Here is a 24,507-nt window from a genome sequence, read left to right on the forward strand (position 1 = left end):
CTTATTAAAAACCACTAAACTTAGCCTTAATGCCGGTAGATTAAGGTAGCATACAGTTTTACTTCCGATGGTCGCGGGTTCGATTGCTAGCACGGCACAAACATTTTTATTCATGAATATGATAGTTTGTATCGATCTGCATGTTTTCTATGTACAATATCTATGTAATAACAACAAAATAGAACTGTGCTTATATCAGTTGTCTAGTACCCATTATACTAGCTCTTAGCTTGGGACTAGATGGCGTTGTGTGAATTGTCCTAACAAAAGTAATAGTCTATTAAATTATACTTTTAATTATCTAACTACTAAACAATATTTACTCTTAGAATATTTATTTATTTGGTGAGATAAAGATGTTATTATCTATCCTATTCACAATGTAACATGTCTGTTTTAACACAATGTAATATAGATTTCACTATCAGTATTCAAAATATATAATAACCCATGACATAGTCAGTGCCGGATAACATTTACTACGAGCCCCACGCACTAAGGAGCCCCATCATCCTATCTGAACATAAGAGTACCTAATAGAACAAAGAATTAACAACAAAACTGTTCCATAATCTTTAACTTATTTTCCTTTACATTTAGCGTAGGTTAACATAGGGTAAACCTAGAGTCTTGAAGGAACTTGCTAGGCCTCGCGTTATCTTAATCCGGCATTGGAAATAATATAAGTCATAGCAACAGTTTCAGACTAAGTAGAGCTGTACTAAGTGCAAGGAACTGATAGAAACACTTAAATATACATTTATATATAAAAACACATAATAGACCCTCAATAAAAAATAGTCATGACTATTAATTATATGTATAGCGCGGGAATCGAACCCACAACGATCAGAAGGTATGTTAAAATGCTGCACAAATTCTAATCATAAAAAGTACATTAATATTAAGATAATTTGTAATCTATAGAATAAAATTGTGTTTAAACAATATTCAGAGAAATGTCGTTGGTAAATTTTATTTAAGAAGATTAATAAGATTAGATATAAAATTAATTATATATTATAATTAATTACATTATTACATTACGAATCAAGTACTTCGTATGACAAGTATCAGCTACTGCTATAAGTTGCTAGGTCTCAAATAGTTATGACCGATGGTGTCTTCGGGAAGCTTGCAGTCCTTCCATGGTATCGAGTGCACTCTGAATGGACCACTACCAGACAATGTCACTGCAAAAAAATCATTTGTTTTTATTAAATCAAGTCACAGCATCTTATTAATAGATCTACTAGCTGACCCCCGAAACGTTACTTTGACATATAAATGGAAACCGCTATTAAAAAATAGGGTTTGGTGATAGAAGGGTGTAAATTTAGGGTCATATGTATTTTTAATACCATAAAAATTATTGTCTAATAAAAAAAAGTTAGGAGTGGACAACCCTTATCACTTAGGGGTAATAAAAAATACCAGCCGACTCTCAGATCTACTGAATATGCATATAAAATATAAAAATCAGTCGGTCGTTTTGGAGGAATACGGTACCTAATACTGTGACACTAAATTTTATATATAAGATTATAGACACTGAATACGTCTGATAAATAAAATATACCGTAGAGTCGGAATATATTTTAAGTGGAGAAGAACTGGCAAGAAACTCTGCATTTAATTTTTTCAAATGAGTTTCTACGGAAGTGTAAAATATTGGTTTTAAGGCTTATACAAAGGTTCTTTCATTCGTTCCAGTTCATAGTTTTCGAGCCTGCCGGTAGTAGGTAATTATTTTTTCCATAGATAATAATATCATGGTGCATCCCTGCGCTGATTATATAAGCTGACGCGCACCAATGGAGAATGATGAGTCAAAGCAGTTAGCCCAACATGGCGGATACATCAAGAATTTATTATAAATTAAAAGGAAATATCACCAAGTAGAAATCGCAAAAGGAAAAGATTCCTACTCAGATTATGAGTACATTAATAAATAAACAGTGATAGCTGAATCTGGCAACATTCTAATCAAGTCCGAGCTCAAAATAAACGACGAAGAAAGAAGATGAACAGACATGTTTGCCCTTAATTCATCGATGTGTGTGAATAGTCCATCTCACTAGTAACAAGTGCGTAGACTTGTGAGTTAAGTTTCGAAATAGGGACTATAGTAATGTATTTTGTGGACAATGGAATAAAACCTACGTAAACCTACTGATAATATAGGCCATGTAGATTTATATGGCTGATGGAATTTTAAAAATCAGCTTAATATATTTTTATCTATTATAACCAAACATACAATATATCTTTCCACTTTAGTATAGATAAAATCAATGTCAAATTAGTAAGTAAACATTGAGTAGAAGAGATTGTTTATAGCGATAAGGCCGTCCTTTATTTTCTCTTGTGTGATCGAGTGTTATGCTCGTAATAATTATTATCACAGTTTTTTTTTAATTTTACGTAACTCCAATGACAAACAAGTTGGCGACGAACCTTATGAAAACTGGGAAGTTATAGACATGAACATGACGAAATAATTTTGTCATGCCAATTTTATTCCTTTCTATTATTAGGAAATAAGGCGTTACCACCATTTAATTTCAATGTAATTTTTCAAAGGATAAGTCTTATAACCTGCTTAATATATAATATGCTTGCGAAACAAGCTAATTAATGTTAAAAGTAGCCCGTGAACTTTATACTAATACCACAGATAACATAATATTACATACTAATACTAATATTATAAACGCAAAAGTTTATGAGTATGCTTGTTACTCTTTCACGCAAAAACTATTGAACGGATTTTTATGAAACTTTGTAGTAATATAGCTTGCTTATATATCAGGAAAACATATAGACAATAATTTAACGCTGTTGAATCCGCGTATCTATTAATTTGTTTTCTACGCCTACATTTTTCATTTTAATATAGATTTACGATCAGCTTATGATAGGATTAAAGAATAAAAAAGCCATTAATCCTTTTAAGTTAATGCTATATTTGCGTTTATAATGTAGATTAGTTTATCAACATATCTGTTATAAACAAATATGATAACATTTTTTACCGAAATAGAATTTAAAAGGTCGTATGCGTCTGTCGTTGGTTTCAACAATTTCAGCCGCTGAGCAGCTTGCTTGGTAACATCTTACCAAGCTATTTACCATGCTGTTGATGGGTTGATTGGTTGATTGATTGATTGATTGATTGGAACCTACAGGATAACAGGTATGACATTTAAGTTCTCCGGAGTGACAACGCTTGAGCATTAAGGTCATTGCATTAAGGGTCATATTATGACATGATGTCCATAGTGCTGTTCATGTATATAGGCCACGTTTATCACATGCCATCAAGTCAACTTATTGGCTATTCTAAGTATATAACAAATATAATCACATAAAAATAAACATATTATTATATTTTTAAGACTGTTATCTTAGGTGGACAGTCAGAGTGCTAATTGTCAATGTCGTGATAAACTTGATATGCTTATATGAATTATACTGATTATACATTCACCCGACGCGGCGACTTAGCAGACAGCGATTCTACCATTTTTCAGATTAATTTGTACTGTTATCGGTGTCTTTATCACCGAAGGGTTAATCATAGATATGAATTGATTGGCATGTTTTTGTGTCGGCTACATTAGAAATCACGATCGAAATAAAAAATGAACATATCTTTATTCATCTAGGTCTATTACACTCTTATGATATGTTAAATCTACTATCAGTTCGGAGTGCTTACGAACAGAGAAGAACTGACAAGAAATTCAGCTCTTATTATTTCCAAATAAATTTGTACATGATTACAAAAATTAAGATTCATATTTAAATTAAAATTTGGGAGAATATAGTGACCTATAAATTTGTTTGTATTATTATTCAATACCTGTCATTCCTGGTGCCAGCGTAATGTTGTACTTTCCATCATTAAAGGTTAAGGGCCAGGCGTCATCTAGAGACTCCACGACCAATGTGCTGCTCGCTTCTGTTATGCCCAATGTTAAATTGGCACCCAAATATTTTATACCTGTGAATTACAAATTATAATTATTATGATTGTATTTATTTACAACTAGCTGAACCCGCGACTTCGTCCGCGTAGAATTTAACTTTATTTTTCTCAAATAAAAGTAGCTAAGTTACTCCGTATTACATCAACTACCTGCCAAAAAAAGTCCCGTCAAAATCGGTCCAGCCATTTCAGAGATTAGCCGAACAAACAGACTGGCAGTAAGACAAAAATTGTAAAAAATGTTATTTTAGTGTAAGTACCGTATTATATTCATATGCATGTAGTAAAAAACGGTTATTTCAATATTGTTTACTGTTTGTAACAGACACTCCAATTTTATATATATATATATATATATATATATATATATATATATATATATATATATAAATATCCCCTTGGGCACTTTGTGGCTCAGACGTGCCGTATAGGTAGTTTTTTGTTGATCTAATGCCAGCTGACCATATATAAATGTTGATCCGTTTTGAGCCACAACTGTCACGACGAGTAATAATAATAATTAAGCGATTTATACACGATTTTATACAAATCCACCTTTTTGGCATACGAGCAGTTCTTGATCCAATTCAAACGGGCCAATCAGGGCGCAGCATTTGCCAAGGGCTTCCTCATTGGCACGTTTGGGCTACTACATTATGGCTACAGTAACTTAATAATGTCTAGCTAGTATTTCAAGAATAATAGTCTATCTAATCTAAATATTTATAGAAATCAGTCTGGAGTAACGTGACTCCAGATCAAACCTCAGTACTTGTAATTTTTTGGTCGGGAACTTTTCCTTTTGTAACAACGTTACTGAGCGAATGAAGAGAAGACGCAACGGCGGATCCAGGGGGGAGCGTCATGGAGGTCTTGGGAGTCATGGGGGGTCATGACTCTCCCCCCCCTTAGCCCAGGACTTAGGTAGACCACTGATTGAACTAAAAAATAATGAAACAGCAAAACTTTTTGCACGATGGGAGTGTTGGTGCAGTAGTATTAATTATAATTAAACATTGTTACTTAAAATATAACACTTAAAGTACTATAACACTAAAAGCAAAATAGGTATTTTCAAAATACTTTTTCAAACTAAATTACCCTTTGAGTTTTTGTCCAAACCTCAGATATTTTATTTATTTTAGGTATATCAATCATTACATAGTATAGTATAGTATAGTATAAAACAAAGTCGCTGTCGCATCTAACAAGTACATAAATAAAGAAACAAGACTTTTGGCTCTGAATATATTTCAAAAATCAATTACTTGTGTTAATCAATTTATATACTCGTTCTTATTTCATAGTACTTGTTTTGATCCGAATATATACAGATACCGTAACGGTCTATTAATTATGAATTTATTATACCTAACCTAGATATTTTATTTTGACGAAACTCCGTGTAGTAGTAGTATCCGATAAGGGTATGCGAACCCTAAGTATTATTTCAAAATGACCAGTAATTTCGAAGAAATAAGCCTTTGAATTTTGAATTTTGATTTTAATAAGCCTTTGAATCAATTTACCAAACGGACGCTCAAGGTTCGATTCCCGCCACCTATTTTTTTTTGTTATTTTTTTTTCTTTATTCTAATTTTAAATTAACTATTTTAATAATTAAATGAATTTAATCGAACAAAACGTTGTTAAGTATTCAATTAATTTTAATTTACATTACCTATTGTACTTTCTAAATTGTAAAGCAGCTAACAATTATAGTAAGATCTTATAAATAACTAACACAACAAGTAAAACATTTTAAATGTATTTTCTTTATTATTACAAATATTTTTTATGCATAATATAATAGTTAATATCACTTAAAATTAATTTAATACTTAACAACGATTTTATCGATTAAATTCATTTAAATATAACCCATAAATGTATAAATATTATATATAAATAAATACATAATGATCTGATAATCAAATTATAAGTACAGTCTCAAATTGAAAGTAAGAAAAACAGAAAATATAGAGAGAACTATAGGGATATAACAGAAAGATGTGAAAATTGGAGAAGGACAGTAAAAAAGTTACAAATTTAAATAATGTTGCCGCAATTTCTGTTTAAATGAATTTATTACATTATTATATATATTAGGCATACGACTAGCCTTATGACTGTTACTTTTTTTTTAATCTATACATCTATACATGTAAATAAAATTGGAGTGTCTGTTTGCAATATTGAAATAACCGTTTTTACTACTTGCATATGAATATAAATACGGTATACACCAAAATAACATATTTTACAAGTTTTGTCTGTCTGTCTGTCTGTTTGTTCCGGCTAATCTCTGAAATTGCTGGACCGATTTTGACGGGACTTTTTTTGGCAAGTAGCTGATGTAATAAGGAGTAACTTGCGCTACTGTTATTTTAGAAAAATAAAATAAAATTCACGCGGACGAAGTCGCTGGGGCCAGCTAGTCTATAGATATACCGAGATTTAATATTTAAGTTGCTATTATGTTGTTGACAAAATTTTACTGTAATGTTACTATTACGTTATCCTACACAATTTGTATTATTTTGGATGAATAAATAAATAAATAAATAATAATCTATACATCTATACATATAAATAAAATTGGAGTGTCTGTTTGTAATATTGAAATAACCGTTTTTTACTACATGCATATGAATATATATAAGGTACATATACCAAAATAACTATTTTTATAATTTTAGTCTGTCTGTCTGTCTGTCTGTTTGTTCCGGCTAATCTCTGAAATGGCTGGACCGATTTTGACGGTACTTTTTTTGGCAGGTAGCTGATTTATAAGGAGTAACTTAGGCTACTTTTATTTTAGAAAAATAAAGTTAAATTCCACGCGGACGAAGTCGCGGGAACAGCTTATTTTTAATAAAAACATCTTTTTTGTGGTACTTGAGAATGTTGAAGCCTGTTGTTTGTAATATTGAAATAACCGTTTTTTACTACTTGCATATGAATATAAATACGGTACATACACCAAAATAACATATTTTACAATTTTTGTCCGTCTGTCTGTTTGTTCCGGCTAATCTCTGAAATGGCTGGACCGATTTTGACGGGACTTTTTTTGGCAGGTAGCTGATGTAATAAGGAGTAACTTAGGCCACTTTTATTTTAGAAAAATAAAGTTAAAAACCACGTGGACGAAGTCGCGGGAACAGCTAGTGTATAATATATTAGAGATACCTACGTGTTTTTTTTATTGATGACTAGCTGTACACGGGATTTCGTCCGTGTGGAATTTAACTTTATTTTTCTAAAATATAAGAAGTTAAATTCACGCGGACGAAGTCGCGTGTACAGCTAGTTGTCGGTAGTCTAGCGATTTAGCTAGCACACTGCTTTGATTCCTGCTTGGTGGTCGAGGGTTCGATTCCTCGCACGCTGCAAACATTTGTATTCATGAGTATGATTGTTTGTAACGGTCTGGGTGTTTTCTATGTAGGTATAGATAATATATATGTATTTACGAAAAAAAATCTTTGTATTTATATCAGTACCCATAACATAATCTTCAGCTAGCTTAACTTGGGTCTAGATGAAGCTGTGTGAATTGTCCTGAGATTACTATTATTACTATAATAAATCTTTTCAAATCAGCCGATGTTTATTTTTGCCATAATACGTGCTGTTGCCATGTGATAATATTACTTACGTACTTATTAAACTATTAACTTATTATTAAATTATTAACTATTTATACTGTTTTAAATGTGATGCGTTCATTATTTATATTTCCTTTGAATTAAAGACAAATGTATATATATATATACACTTGCACACTTAGTTGATCCAGCCACGATCCGTAGATATTGCTGATTCCACTGTCTCTCTCTTTCTATCACTATCTTTGTATTCTAATATGCGATGTTGCCGTTCCGGCCGAGACCATGCGTTGTTGCCAAATGTATTCGTCGATAGTAGTAGATACCTATACTCGATATATATTTTTTCAACAATTTCCTGCAATAGTGAATCCGTAACGGCAATTTTTTTTAAATGCACAAAGATTTTTTGGCTCTGAATATATTTAAAAATCATTTACTTGTGTGTTGATGAATTTATATACTAGTACATGAAGTACCTAATACTTGTTTTGATTTGAATAGGTAGCGATATTATGAATTTATTATACGTAATCTAAAGATTTTGACGAAATAAAAGTAATTAGTTATCTGTTAACCTTGACTTCATGCTGGCACCAGTATTATCAGATGATGAACATACTCTTCGAAAACTTACAGCAGAAATATCGTGTTTGGACTCATTAGATAGGTCTCGATGAATAGAGTTTAAAAAACTTAAAATAAATGGTAAATTAGAAATAATGTATAAATACCCCTTACGTAAAATTCAACCACTTTAAACTTAATAATAATAACAATTAGGAAAAGAGAAAAGCTATACATGCACTGAAAGTAATTGATGCCTTCCACACAATATTTTCAGTATTAAACAACTCTGTTTGTTCAGTAAAAGTGTAAATACACTGGTAACCTTTAATCATATTTTATATGCAAACATTACATATACAAACCCTAAAGTTTTATTTCAGAATAGCCAGTAGTTTTCAAGAAATAAGTCTTTGAAATTGTACGTGTAACTTATATATATACTAATTTTTTCACCATAACAAACAACACCAATATGGCCTAGTTAGTAGTTTACCTGTGTACCAATTAATAATAATAGTAATCTCAGGACAATTCACACAGCTTCATCTAGACCCAAGTTAAGCTAGCTGAAGATTATGTTATGGGTACTGATATAAATACAAAGATTTTTTTCGTAAATACATATATATTATATATACATAGAAAACACCCAGACCGTTACAAACAATTTAATAATAAGTTAATAGTTTAATAAGTACGTAAGTAATATTATCACATGGTAACAGCACGTATTATGGCAAAAATAAACATCGGCTGATTTGAAAAGATTTATTATAGTAATAATAGTAATCTCAGGACAATTCACACAGCTTCATCTAGACCCAAGTTAAGCTAGCTGAAGATTATGTTATGGGTACTGATATAAATACAAAGATTTTTTTTCGTAAATACATATATATTATCTATACCTACATAGAAAACACCCAGACCGTTACAAACAATCATACTCATGAATACAAATGTTTGCAGCGTGCGAGGAATCGAACCCTCGACCACCAAGCAGGAATCAAAGCAGTGTGCTAGCTAAATCGCTAGACTACCGACAACTAGCTGTACACGCGACTTCGTCCGCGTGGAATTTAACTTCTTATATTTTAGAAAAATAAAGTTAAATTCCACACGGACGAAATCCCGTGTACAGCTAGTCATCAATAAAAAAACACGTAGGTATCTCTAATATATTATACACTAGCTGTTCCCGCGACTTCGTCCACGTGGTTTTTAACTTTATTTTTCTAAAATAAAAGTGGCCTAAGTTACTCCTTATTACATCAGCTACCTGCCAAAAAAAGTCCCGTCAAAATCGGTCCAGCCATTTCAGAGATTAGCCGGAACAAACAGACAGACGGACAAAAATTGTAAAATATGTTATTTTGGTGTATGTACCGTATTTATATTCATATGCAAGTAGTAAAAAACGGTTATTTCAATATTACAAACAACAGGCTTCAACATTCTCAAGTACCACAAAAAAGATGTTTTTATTAAAAATAAGTTGTTCCCGCGACTTCGTCCGCGTGGAATTTAACTTTATTTTTCTAAAATAAAAGTAGCCTAAGTTACTCCTTATAAATCAGCTACCTGCCAAAAAAAGTACCGTCAAAATCGGTCCAGCCATTTCAGAGATTAGCCGGAACAAACAGACAGACAGACAGACAGACTAAAATTATAAAAATAGTTATTTTGGTATATGTACCTTATATATATTCATATGCATGTAGTAAAAAACGGTTATTTCAATATTACAAACAGACACTCCAATTTTATTTATATGTATAGATTATTATTTGTTTATTTATTTATTCATCCAAAATAATACAAATTGTGTAGGATAACGTAATAGTAACATTACAGTAAAATTTTGTCAACAACATAATAGCAACTTAAATATTAAATCTCGGTATATCTATAGACTAGCTGGCCCCAGCGACTTCGTCCGCGTGAAATTTTATTTTATTTTTCTAAAATAACAGTAGCGTAAGTTACTCCTTATTACATCAGCTACTTGCCAAAAAAAGTCCCGTCAAAATCGGTCCCGCTATTTCAGAGATTAGCGGGAACAAACAGACAGACAGACAAAACTTGTAAAATATGTTATTTTGGTGTATGTACCGTATTTATATTCATATGCAAGTAGTAAAAAACGGTTATTTCAATATTACAAACAGACACTCCAATTTTATTTACATGTATAGATGTATAGATTAAAAAAAAAGTAACAGTCATAAGGCTAGTCGTATGCCTAATATATATAATAATGTAATAAATTCATTTAAACAGAAATTGCGGGAACATTATTTAAATTTGTAACTTTTTTACTGTCCTTCTCCTTTTTTCACATCTTTCTGTTATATCCCTATAGTTCTCTCTATATTTTCTGTTTTTCTTACTTTCAATTTGAGACAGTACTTATAATTTGATTATCGGATCATTATGTATTTATTTATACATTTATGGGTTATATTTACATATATATTTATGTATGTATATTGTTATTTTTTTATAGAAATGTATACTTTGCTTATCTTTATAAATCTTTTTTTGACATTTCTTATTTATATTAGTGCACCGCCAATAATCTTTCGCTGCACCACTCATGGTTGCCTGGTAAATAACGCGGCAAAATATTAAGTCCGCCACATGTACAAATTTGTTTGTGCATTAAAGTTAAAGAAATAAAAAAAATACAATACTGTTTAATGAAAATGCGTATTGTCTAGTGCTTAGAGATGTATCAAAATAAGGTCAACAAAAAAGTCCATGATGGTATATGTCTATCTCTTAAGGATAACCAACAATAACCATTTTTTATCTTTTACATTTTACGGGAATTTTTTTTATCGTATGTTTCCCTTAAAATCATGTAAACTATGTTATTATGTCATAATCTAAAGAAATAATAATATTTTATAGTGACATATCCACTATAAAATACCAAAAAGTAGCAATGTAATTCGTTACGCGCGAATCAGTTGTCATAAGGTCAAAGGTCGGTGCACCCCGCGTATTTGATAAATAGTGCTTCTCTGGATGTCTTTAAGAGAAAATGGCAGTATGTACGTGTATATGTACAAGTCCTTAAGTGTTAAGTTTTTCAAATGTACAATAAAGAATAAATATTTTTAAGTTCAGTACTTACGTACATTAATATAATACCTACTTTTTACTTGTATCTATTGTTATCAAAATTAAATTATAAGTTCTTAACTTGACCACGACTATGTGACCCTCTCTTGGCGCCAAAACGAGTGAAAAATGAACAGCATACGACGACGACGCAGTACCTATAGAGTGGAGCAAGTGCTTATTCAGTTTTATTCAACTATTTAGTCCCTCCACCGTTACAATGAATGGAGGCGGATATTACAATGTATGTAGCATTGCGAATATAAAATATCTAGATTAGGTATAATAAATTCATAATTGATAGGCCGTTACGGTATCAGAGCCAAAAAGTCTTCTTTCTTTATTTATGTACTGTTAGATGCGACATCGACTTTGTTTTATACTACACTATGTAATGATTGATATACCTAAAATAAATAAAATATCTGAGGTTTAGACAAAAATTCAAAAGGTACTTTATTTTGAAAAAGTATTTTGAAAATACCTATTTTGCATTTAGTATTTGAAATACAAAACACAAAACTATTTTTGTTTTTAGAGTGACATTTCTATGAATTCACTGTCGATAGCGAGCGGTGCGATGGAAAAAGATAACCGTTTATAAAAATATAATAAATAGCCCTGGACAATTAACACAGACTGATACTGAACTGATATAAATAGATATTTTTATTTTGTAAATACATATATAATATACATATAAAACACCCAGACCGATGAAAACAATCGATGACCGATGAGTACAAATGTTTGCACCGTGCGAGAAATCGAACCCGCGACCATCGGATGTAAAGCGGTGTGACCACCGAGGCAGTCGAAATATATAAATAATCTTATGAATTTAATTTATTCTAATTTGTTTGTGTGCGCGGGGTGCGGTGTACGGTCCCCCCTGCTCCCCCCTGCCTCCACCGTTGCTGGAGCTTGCATGTATGGAGCATTGCGAATATAAAATATCTAGATTAGTAAATTAATAAATTCATAATTGATAGACCGTTACGGTATCTATATATATTCGGATTAAAATAAGTATCGCAGTAAGGACCAGTATATAAAGTGATCAACACAATTAATTGATTTTTGAAATATATATACAGAGCCAAAAAGTCTTTGTGTATTCAAAAAATATCTAATTTGTTTGTGTGCGCGGGGTGCGGTGTACGGTGCAGGGGGGACCCTGCCTCCACCGTTGCTGGAGCTTGCATGTATGGAGCATTGCGAATATAAAATATCAATATTAGTAAATTAATAAATTCATAATTGATAGACCGTTACGGTATCTATATATATTCGGATGAAAATAAGTATCGCAGTAAGGACCAGTATATAAAGTGATCAACATAATTAATTGATTTTTGGAATATATTCAGAGCCAAAAAGTCTTTGTGTATACCAAAAATTTAGCCGTTCGGAGCCAGTCATGCACGAATTATTAGTAAAAAATGTGTCGAGTATATCGTACTATCGACGAATATATATGGCCACATCGCAAAATAGAATGCGACGTTGCCATACCGCCTGAGATATACGCGATAGGAGTCAAGTTATTCAGTGCAAAAGGTGGAATCAGCAAGTGTGTAGGTTGTGGCGTGATCAACAAAGTGCCCAAAGAGGTGTTTATATATATATATATATATATATATATATATATATATATATATATATATATAATTAACCAAATATTTCTGTTCTATGCATTAGTATGTTACAAAATATGTTACAAATTTTATTTTGACACATAAGTTATTAAAAAATAGTGTTACATCACTTATCACTTAGGGGTATGCAAAATACTTTACGTCCTATTATTAGACCTACTGAATACACTCACAAAGTTTCATAGGAATCGCTCAAGCCGTTGCGGACAAGTTTTGTTACAAAAACTTTTTTCGGTCTACGCTAATGCTCTTGTCTGCAGCCGGCCTTCACAGCTTCAACGGACGATAGGGTGCGAGTGCAGATGACACTCCAACCCGTGGAAGGACTTATGAAGCGGCTGAAAGCCAACTTCTGCCTGACGTATATGATTTTAGTCTAAGGGCTCCGCTAGGGGTTCAATCCTCATCTCAGACCTCCGTAATTTCGTTCCCCTTACAATAATATATGTATGTGTATATGAGGACATTATCTTTATTACGTATTTTTTGTATTTTGTATATATAGATTTTATGTTATCTCAAACTAATTTAAAACATTGATTGTTCAAATTGACGCAAACCAGATAACCATATATAACATGACATGACATAATGGTCTGGACCCGATGATTTTTTTACTAGAAAATTTCGTATAGAGACTCCTATAAGAATTAGAAAAAACACTCTAAAATTAGAATATAGATATCTGTTCAAGAATTTGATTGCAGATTATAAAGTAGTGATCCTTTATTATATTTATTTGACTAAGTGATATCAAATTTTAGTAGTAGAAAAAAATGTGAAAAATTTTTCATGGCAATAATATGCCTTGATATACTATATATTCTAGTTTTGATATAGATGATATCATATGAAACCTAACTGAATCCAATATTTCAAATTTACACAGTATTAAGAAATTAATATTATTTTTATACATACATCATCATCATACACATATACATATTCGGACTATAATACAAATAATAGTATCTACTATAATTTCTAAAATATATTTGTAACAATCTCATCATAATGGTTTCCCTTTACCGTTTAGTTGTCCAATCCAAAAAATCATCATTAGGTATATTTTGGTTCAGAGACGTATTAAACCATCCAAGTAAGTCAATTTTCATCATGTTTTGCAATTAGCGTACTGTTGCTTTGGGGATAATAAAATTACAACATTGCATAGTGCAAATGCATTAATCAACCGCCAGTGACTTTGTTACGATAATTGATGTATTCATCCATATTAATTATTGGTGTCCGCAGCCAATTAACACTTTGTCGTAGCTCCATTAATTTAACACGCAATTGAATAATTCTGATCGATTAAGTTTTGAAATTCATGAGACAATAATGAATAATGAGTGTATTATTAACACCAATCTCTATCTGTACTGTAATAATATTAAATTTTATGTCTTTAGGTGCTTGACTGGAATAGCAAACAAGCTGATCATCAAATGGTAAGTAGCCACCATCACATAAACCATAGATACAACACTACGGATGCCACGTCGTGACTAGACAGTAGTGAGTATATACTGCCCGTATTTATACTCAGGTTTCGTAGGTAGTGTATTGTATTGTATTAAAAGTCAATTACAGACATAAACAGCTATATAGAACAAAGTAAAATAATTAGCATATTGTTAATATAATAATATATAGTACAACAAATCAGTATGTCTGTAGAAGAAGTCTTTGTCGTAGTTTTTTATTTTCCCGCGCAAAACGTAATGCACTACAGATAAATAATATTGTACAGCTCGCAGCGGCAGTAAGATCAGACGAGCGCATCACAGCTGTATGCGATAATACTAACAATTATGATTAAATTTAATACTTAAGATTTATGATTTTAAATCTGTCATGCTTTGCCATTCTTGAGAACTAACGTCTCTATGCAATTACACAGCCACTCTTTAGACTGAAAAACATGCTATGTTTCAGTTAAATGGTGAGGTAGGATAGGAGGAATGACATCTTAATCCTCCGGAATGACAACGTGTAAATACTATCACAGCCTCATAATGTGATATGTCCTTAAAGCTGTTCATGTATACAGGCGATTGTTACAGCTTACAATAAGGTGAGCCGTCAGATTGTGTGCCATTACAACTATGTAATAGAAATATTAATCTATACATATAAATAAAATTGGAGTGTCTGTTTGTAATATTGAAGTAACCGTTTTTTAATACGGTACATACACCAAAATAACATTTTTTACATTTTTTGTCTGTCTGTCTGTTTGTTTGTTGCGGCTAATGTCTGAAATAGCTGGACCGATTTTGACGAGACTTTTATTGGCAGGTAGCTGATATAATAAGGAGTAACTTAGGCTAGTAATTAATAAATCTAATGTGACTGACTGACCTCTTATCTTAAAGTTTGTGGTATTAGGTGGTAGCTGTGGTCTATTTATCTCGAGACGGTCGAGGTGGATGCTGACACCTGCGTAACCAAAGATCAGAGTTTGGAGGAATCCTCCCATGCCAGTGAAGAAATTCACAGCGCCAACATTTGGCCGTTGAAGTTCGCTCCACACCTGTTACAAATAATATTTGGGGATATCATAACATGAGCGTAATTGTATTGGACTTCGTGTTTTCTATATTACATATGTATTTACATCAGTTATCCACGTAGCCATATAAGTTTTGCTTAGAAACTATAATAGATAGCGTCGTATGAATTGTCCAGGTTCATTACTGTTATTATTGTTAAATAAATATTATTTCACGACTGTAATCTTAGATACCCTATCTAAGTTCAGCCAGAGACATAGTTAACTATAGACGTCATGGATATAACATTTGTCACACCTACAACTTGCTGAATATATTTGTCGCCAACATAGTAGAGGCACAGATAACATAATATGACATAGTAGAGGTAAGATTTTACTGCAGTCACAATTTTTGTATGGATAACTGCGAAAATTAAATAGCATCGTGGAAAGTGATAAGAGCTTCACCGACAAGAGCTTAGCTCCTAAATTATGAATGAACAAACTGTGAAAGATGGAATCTAAATCATTGACATTATAATTGTGTATTGTCTGAAACGTTTTATGAACGTGTATAAATAAAAAAATATAAGTATATAAACAGAAATCAATGATAGACTGACATAGAGTCGCCCGCTGACATGGTCTATTCAAATATACTGAGCCTGATGTATGTTGTATTATTTACATTTATATTACACCATAAGAAAAATACTATCCTGAACATCTGGATTTATTCAGGCGGTCCTCCACAGTATGTTTTTCCAGATTTATTTTGCCACGCACAACCACATTGTGGGATCAGCTTCCAACAATGGTATTTCTGAACCGATATGATAATGAGCCCTTCAGGAAAAGGGCTAATTTCTTCTTAAAAGACCGACAAGGTATTTGCAATTCATCTGGTGTTGCGGGTGCTAATAGGCGGCGGTAATCACTCACCATGAGGTGAGCCGCAAGTTCGTTTGTCTCCTATGCTATAAAAAACAGAGATAATAGTCGTGAAAGAAAAAGTTCAATTTTCTTGCGAAATTATTGGTTACCTTGAAAGGTTCTCTCACATAGCCCTGGTAGCTCTTATTGAACATGTCGGCTGCTTTCTTGTCGTCCTGAATACGCAGGTGTCCAATAGTGTGCATGCTCCAGGTCATCGCCGGTCCAGAGCTACGCGTCACAGACTCGTAGTACGATAAATCATTAACCCTAGTCGACCTGTAATTTTATAGTTGTTTTACAAACTACTTAAATATGTTTTTTATTGTATACTAGCTGCGCCCGCGGTTTCACCCACTTGTTTATAGCCAATGTGTTATTCTGATGTATAAGGTATATTATTATAAAGTTTCATTAAAATCCATTCTGTAGTTTTTGCGTAAAAGAATAACAAACATCCATCCATATATTTTTTTATAATAATTATACTATATTGTTTTATATATGACAGTAACTTCTTTACTGTAAAACAGTTTGTAACAGATATATAATACATATAATAAAGTCGTAATCGAACAGTGACATTAAATATTATTAATAAAAATATTTTATGCGTATTACTTTGTTTATATAATTGGAATCTCAAATCACGTTATCATGTGACCCATGATATTATTCATGCGTTGTCATTCCAGAGCACTAAGATGTCATGATTCTTATCTTGTTATTTTAATCCTCTTTTCCTTTTCTCTTGTATATATATATTATTACATATATATGTATATTAATTATTCCTTATTTAGTATTTCCTTAATATTTCAATATTAGTTATTAAATCGCACCGCGTTATTATCTCGGATCAACATGACGGTTGACTTGTAGAGAATATTATCAAGCTTTAAGTCTGCCATGTATAGAACTTTGTGTGCAAAATAATAAATAAATAAATATAGTAACCTAAATTAAAACAGTATACAAGTATACATATGATCACGCAAATGAAGTCAGAAGTAAAAGCTGGTTAATAAGAATCACCAACTTACATATTCATGGGATACTGCAACGGAAACCCTAATAGAACTACGTCAGCTTGCTTGATTTGTTCACCTCTCTTGTACCCTGAGAACTGCGGGTGATAATCCAAGGTTTCGTCGTAAGGCAACGCCAGGCTCCAAGCGATGTCAGCCCATTGGTCAAGTCCTTTCGCCATATAGTACGACTTACAAAGACAGGAAACATATCTGAAAGGTATTAGGGTTTTTTATAGGATGATAATGGATGCACTCTCCTGCTCCAACGATATACGCTGGCGGGCACCAGTGCACCCTGCAGTCAGTCAGATGTATAATGATGAATAAACGTAAATAAGACGAACATGAGATCAGATTAGTTAGCCCATCGTGACAAATTCACCAGGAATTTAACATAATCTAGCAATAAATTTCCAGTTCCGCGCGGAGATCCTAACATGGTACATTGCTAACAATGGGGTTATCAGTTAACATTACTAACAATCCCCATTCCCCCTTGGTATTATGGTTGAGTAGACTCAAATTGATGGAGTAGATGTTAAATTATAGCTCAATATTAATTACTGTGAATAAACAACAGGGACTTGGTGTTTTTGTGGTTTAGCCTATGGTCTTATATTACAAGGGTTGCTATTCGATTTTCGATTCGACCAATGGCAAAAAGTTCAGTAGACTAATGTGAGGACCCTGATAACCTAAACTAGGTATTACACCTGTGCTATAGGTACTCTTTTGTAATTTTTTTTATTTATTTTAGGTAATTAACAGCTTACACAATTTATAGACAATATAGTATATAGTATTATATAGTTAGTAAAGCCAATAATAGATACCTCATGAATTTATCTTTAATATTAAAGTTATAATTAAATTGGTTATTTAAAAACAATACCGTTAAACATTTAAACAGATCATATGTACTCATCATTGCCTTGCCTTTATCCCAAATAATGCGCGCCCAAATAATGATTTGGGCGCGCATTATTTGGTCGGCGCAGTATGGCATTCTCTTCCACTGCTCTCTATCGGTCGTCATATCTGAGCATACTCTTCTTTTATTCATATCATCTTTCACACAATCCACCCATCTTTTCTTGGGATGTCCCCTCCCTTTACATCCATCCACATTCATATTATACACTTTCCATAAGACATGATCCTCGTTCCTTCGCATAACTTGCCCATACCAGTTCAATCTCTTACCTCGCAACTTTTCTATAACTCTTTTGTAATGTGTACTGCAAATTAATATTGTTAGTAGTGTTGACGTAGATATTTAAGGTATGTGTAATGTATGCACCTTAATGTACTAAGGGAGAAAGTAGAGTACTAATCTATAGTGAATGTATATGAGAAAGTAAGAGTGTTGTTTTGAATGATAAGTGCCTTATTGAACACTTGGATCCAGTAATAATACTAATTAGGGACAATGTAAGTAAAAGTGAACATATATCCAAAAGAAATCTCTTCCAGTCATTTGAAAACAGCATGGAATGGTCTATTTATCTTCTCTAATATGTTCAATTGCTTATATAGCGAACAGACATCGTTTGTTAGCTGCCTATTTCCTACTAGCTGTGCCCGCGGTTTCATCTGTATGAAATTTATAGCCTATGTGTTATTCTGATGTACTAGCTACATCACTGTAAAATTTCAACAAAATCCGTTCAGTAGTTTTTTCGTGAAAGAGTAATAAACATTCCTACTTTCGCATTTTTACCTAATATATTATATTATTAGGATTAAGATGTATCAATAACATAATTGAACTTAGAAATTTCTTATTATTTATTTAATTTTCAAACAAATTACAACATACTGTGCCAAGTATAATGAGTATCCAGCCACGACGTTGGTGAAAGCAGAATTTGTGACATTACTGTGATCCTCATCAGGGCCCATTACTCCTATAAGCAAAAACAATCCCATAAAATGAATACCTATAATTTAAATAGAAGATTAAAAGAAAATAGTCTAATTATTACTTCTTTTTATTAACAATTCACGCAACGCCATTTAGTGCCAAGCTAAGATAAGCAGAGATTGTGTTATAGGCGCTAGACAACTGATATATATACATAGCTACATTTTTTAAATACATATATAATATACATATAGGACACCCAGACCGATACAAACAATCATACTCATGAATAATGTTTGTGCCGTGCAAGGAATCGAACCCGCGACCATCGGATATAAAACGAGGTCGTCGAATTTTGAATATATTAAGTATTACGTTAATTTTTACAGTTGAAATTCCTACCATAATATCGTATTGTGAACATATATTGGTACTTCTAAACTGTAATCATAGTACTTAAGTAATATAATCAAGTTTATAGTACTATATTAATATAGTCACAATCGGGTTATATATTATAGATGCCTACCTACATTTATTTTTATAACTACTGTACTAATAGTCGATAAGATAATGGAAAATGAATATCATTATGTTATTATTTTTATATAATTATTACTTTCAATGTCATACAATCCAGTATTGAAATTTATGACAGCCCGGGAAGCCCAGAAGTCAGCGATATGAGTTACGATGGAGCAACCTCCTTGCTGCAAATAAATTAAAAAAATATAAAGGAAACTAATAATTAGATACAACTGTAAATAAATAGAAATGAGGCCATGCATAAACCGAACTGAATAAAATTACTTCGATTCCAAAAGTAAGAAAAGCACCGCCTGTTAAATGCGAGTAGTGCGATAGTAGATGGGTTGAAACTACTCGTATTTAATAACACTTATAAGTATAGTTGGGTCAATTATTACTAACGCTAATGAATGACCCACAACAGCGGCAACAAGATTAGTTATATATATTCAGTCGACTTTATGCTAGTCCTCAGGTGATTGTTGAATTATTTCACAAGTCTTACCTTTAACCACTCCTCGTCCCTGGTGGTAGCCAAGTACTGGCGGGCTGCATATGATATGCACCCAGTAATATGCTGCTCAAACTCTGCAATCTCAGGACAACACGGCTGCGTCACTTCGGTGCCAGTGTATGCACTTTCCCATGGAAATCTTAATACATATTGGAAATCAAAATATTAGTACAAAAGCTGAGTAAACCGAAAATTTGTTTGGAAGCTATCATTACAATATAGTTAAATAATTATGTAGGTAATTACAATCAAAGGCATGGTAGAGACATAATCTTGTCTTGTATTAACATATTGGAAATCAAAATATTGGTACAAAAGCTAGTAATACGAGTAAACCGAAAATTTATTTGGAAGCTATCATGACAATATAATTAAATAATTATGTAGGTAATTACAATCAAAGGCATGGTAGAGACATAATCTTGTCTTGTATTAACATATTGGAAATCAAAATATTGGTACAAAAGCTAGTAATACGAGTAAACCGAAAATTTATTTGGAAGCTATCATGACAATATAATTAAATAATTATGTAGGTAATTACAATCAAAGGCATGGTAAAGACATGATCTTGTCTAGTCTCTACATAATAACCTACTGTCTTTATTATTTCTAATTACGAATATGTTGATGATACAGCTTCAAACTGCGCTAACGGTTTCAAACGGCACTGGCGGGGCACCAGTGTAAGATAATGTCAACTCAGTCCGGTCAGGTTATCAATTTAGTAGGTATTGTTTTCCAGGAGAGACTGCGTGAAGGTTGAGTAGACATAGTACATAGTTAACAGTAAGGCCAACTAATCAAGTCTCATTATAAATACATTCTCTCTCCTTCTGTCCGTATTATTAGTTAGAAGTAACAAACATAAAAATTTTATTCAAATTCAATACATAATAATTTATGAACCTAATCTGAAAGTTTCATAATATCTTGATAAAACTATATCTCAAAGTTCCAGGTCAGTATAGACTTAATGTGCATGGATCAGATTCGAAGAACCCTTAATAAATGAATAGTAGTTTTTACCTGTAACCCTTGTTGCCTGTAATTTTAGCAAGTTCGGCTGCCACGTAGGCCATATCCAACCGATATTGGAGCAGGTCATGGGCATATCGAGGGTAGAGCAGCAGGATCGATGGAAACATCCAGAATTCTGTATCCCAGAAGTTGTGCCCTGGAATATTAATATAGTGACTAAGTCATGTAGAGTGATCTATCTAAGCAGAGCCGCTAAACATTGTTATGCCATAAAAATTAATATCGCATTTAAAAATAGGGATTGTTTTAGGACTGTATGTTTTTTAACACCATATTATAAAAAAAGATTCGACCACAAAAAAATTGGGATGGACAATGCTTAGGGTTGTAAAAAATAGTTAACAATCTGTTTTCAGACCTACCGACATTATAAAATATCCACAAATTCGTTTAAGCCTTTTCGGAGAATTATGGCAACTAGGTTAGTTGTGACACGATAATTTTAGATATTAGATAGATAGATTAGAACACATCGATTAAAAAAATCAAATTAATAATAGCAATAGGTGAGATATGACGGTTTTATCTTTTAGCTGTCTCTAAAAATGGCTGATAATAAAAATATTATCTCACTTTTCCCCTTGAAATTTTCGTTGCTCCACATGTTGTGGAGCAGGAGATCTAGGAAGGAAGGAAGCTCCAGGAATTTTTGGGCAAATTTAAGTATTTTAAACAAAAATGTTTTTAATTTTGTATTAGTTAAGAATGACATAAAGCCTAAAGTGTTGAACATAATTACTTAAATACTATGCAGTAAAAATACCTACGTTAAAATGTTTTATTTAAAATAACATTTGCCAACTAAAACATCATGATGACAGCGTAATGTGATCTCATGTCAAAAGCGCGAGTATTCAATAATATGTAATTTTCTTTAGTAGATACTGATACAGAAACTGATATAATTTGCCATGTATATTTCTAGTTTAAAATATAACATTTAAACAGTTATACCATAAGATATTTAAAATACGGAATAAATGGTTATCTATGAATCACAGAGTTTTATGGGTTCTTTCGTCATTGAGTAGCGCCATCAGCCATTGTAACTATTTCTTACGTGACACAATATGTGCTTATTGATGTACAATATGAAAAAGTTGATAGTTTTATTGCACATATTTAACATATATCTACATAAAAAAATATAAATATCACATATACTATATATACTTTCAGAAATAGATACAATTAACAAATAGATCATTACGTAGATAATCGGTTTCGTCACATAAATCACACCGTTACGTTATCAATGTTGTTTGTATTAATATGAAGTACATGATAATATACCTAAATGTATTCTTTATTATATAACAAGATATAATAGTACGAAATAGGCTACTAGTTACATTAATCGTAGATTTATTAAAACTATGAAAACATATGTGAAAAAAGTGAATAGATATTGTACCTAACATTTTTCACTTTTCCCAAAACATATCTAAGTGACGAGGCCGGCCATTAATAGTCTCTTATTCTTTTTATGGCATAGCGTTTCTGTGTATTTGCCAAATTAAAAAAAATATAGTCTTATTCATAAATTATATTATTGTTCTATGAAATTCTGCAACAAAAACATCAAATAACTCTATTAAATGGTCGTAAACATCATAAAGGTATAAATATAAACTCTGTATAGCTAAAATAGATTTAATGGACAATTTATGACATTTTCTTGTAATATTGATACTCGTCTATAAACTGTTTATAAATCACAAACCAAATGTTGTATCGAAGTCTCCTATATTTTGTCTTATCCACATAGAAATATATATTCATAATGGATATGTAAGACGTTTTTTACCCTAACTCAAAAAGACAAGCAGACAACTATTCTAAGAATCATTTTAGATTATATTACATTCATATCTATATATAATCTCCACCAATAATAGTTTTTCTTATACATCTACTATGTACAGATATTAATCCATTATATTTTAATTATATGTATCATATAGACAAAAATAATTATTAATGTAATACCTTCATAATCGTCCAGTAGTGAACCGCCCCTCGCGAGTCCTGTAGGACTGAGGCCGTAGTACTTCCCTGGTGGGTGATACGTGTGCTGGGATGGCAATGAGCTCAAATAGTAGTACCAGATACCGTTCACTATCTTAGACTGTAATTAAGAATCAGGTTTTAAAAGAGCAAATATTGATCCAAGAAAGGTTACTGTTGTCACAATTGACTTTAAAATAAAATTGATATAAAAATATACAAAACAGAAAAGAGGGTAGGTAACTGGCCTAGATATGCTGATCAAGTGTGTTTAGAAGTGTAAGTCCCTTGGTAAAACTACAATATATACTTGTGTATTAAAATAATAACTACAATGTTTTGGCGAGCACTCAATTACAAATAGATAGATAGATAAAGATATGTAAACAATTTTTTAGTAACTAAACAGAATATCAAACAAGCTAATAAGTGATAACCGTCGCCTACATGAATAGACAGTATCACGGATATCTAATTGAAATTACTTTATATACATAGAACCTTTCAGAATGTATACAAGTATATGGGTGTTTATTTTTAAATCACCATTGATCTGATTGTATTTTGGTCATTTGAATCGAATGAAAAATCTTGCATTAGAAAATCAACTATTTATGAATCATTGATCGTTTTTTTCGAATATCGGTTACTTTTTCACACGTGTTTGTAAGAAAAGTGACTGAAAGCTTGAGCTTCCTGTAATCGTGTGGGCCCACAGAAGAACAAGCATACTGTTGTTGGGGTAAGTAATTCATTTTTGACCAGCCAATTCCTATATTAATATATAGTCCATCAAAGAAGTGTATCTATACCATAGTCATCGTCGCACCATCCCTACTGTCTCAGTTAAGCTAATACCTTGTTTGCTAGTCTAGTAATATAAAAATAATATTTACAAAGACTTATACATACCAATTGCAAGTTGCCTTCGATGTGGATTCCAGCCTGATGATACAAAGAACGCCATTCGTCGATATGCTTATTGTACAGGTCCTCACCGTCCTCCTGTAATACTTTAAACATATTATTTTACTACAAATAGATTATGTATCATAAGTAACATGGAAATGGGAAGATTTAAAATAATATAAATATAAAAACATACTAGCTACTACTAATAACAAACAAGCCCGCAG

At 32.0% G+C, this 24,507-nt stretch overlaps 1 protein-coding gene across 2 annotated transcripts in view; it reads right to left on the reverse strand.

Annotated features, from left to right (window-relative positions):
• Window positions 1–1,034: 1,034 nt before the first annotated feature.
• The window catches only part of LOC131851624 (protein-glucosylgalactosylhydroxylysine glucosidase), a 29,890-nt gene continuing 6,417 nt past the window's right edge, over window positions 1,035–24,507 (reverse strand). For both annotated transcript variants that reach the window (XM_059202144.1, XM_059202143.1), the window contains exons 4-14: window positions 24,284–24,384; window positions 23,354–23,492; window positions 21,353–21,500; window positions 20,315–20,462; window positions 19,901–19,991; window positions 19,237–19,324; window positions 17,430–17,627; window positions 16,497–16,665; window positions 15,321–15,492; window positions 3,866–4,006; window positions 1,035–1,193 (exon numbers count right to left, since the gene is read on the reverse strand). In XM_059202144.1, coding sequence (XP_059058127.1) covers window positions 1,084–1,193; window positions 3,866–4,006; window positions 15,321–15,492; window positions 16,497–16,665; window positions 17,430–17,627; window positions 19,237–19,324; window positions 19,901–19,991; window positions 20,315–20,462; window positions 21,353–21,500; window positions 23,354–23,492; window positions 24,284–24,384 — 1,505 coding nt within the window. In that variant the 3' untranslated portion in view covers window positions 1,035–1,083. The remainder of the gene's footprint in view (window positions 1,194–3,865; window positions 4,007–15,320; window positions 15,493–16,496; window positions 16,666–17,429; window positions 17,628–19,236; window positions 19,325–19,900; window positions 19,992–20,314; window positions 20,463–21,352; window positions 21,501–23,353; window positions 23,493–24,283; window positions 24,385–24,507) is intronic.

The sequence above is a fragment of the Achroia grisella genome, unplaced genomic scaffold, assembly GCF_030625045.1.
Source record: "Achroia grisella isolate CSIRO2021 unplaced genomic scaffold, CSIRO_AGI_Agris_v1 utg794, whole genome shotgun sequence".
In the NCBI taxonomy this organism is placed as follows: Eukaryota; Metazoa; Arthropoda; class Insecta; order Lepidoptera; family Pyralidae; genus Achroia; species Achroia grisella.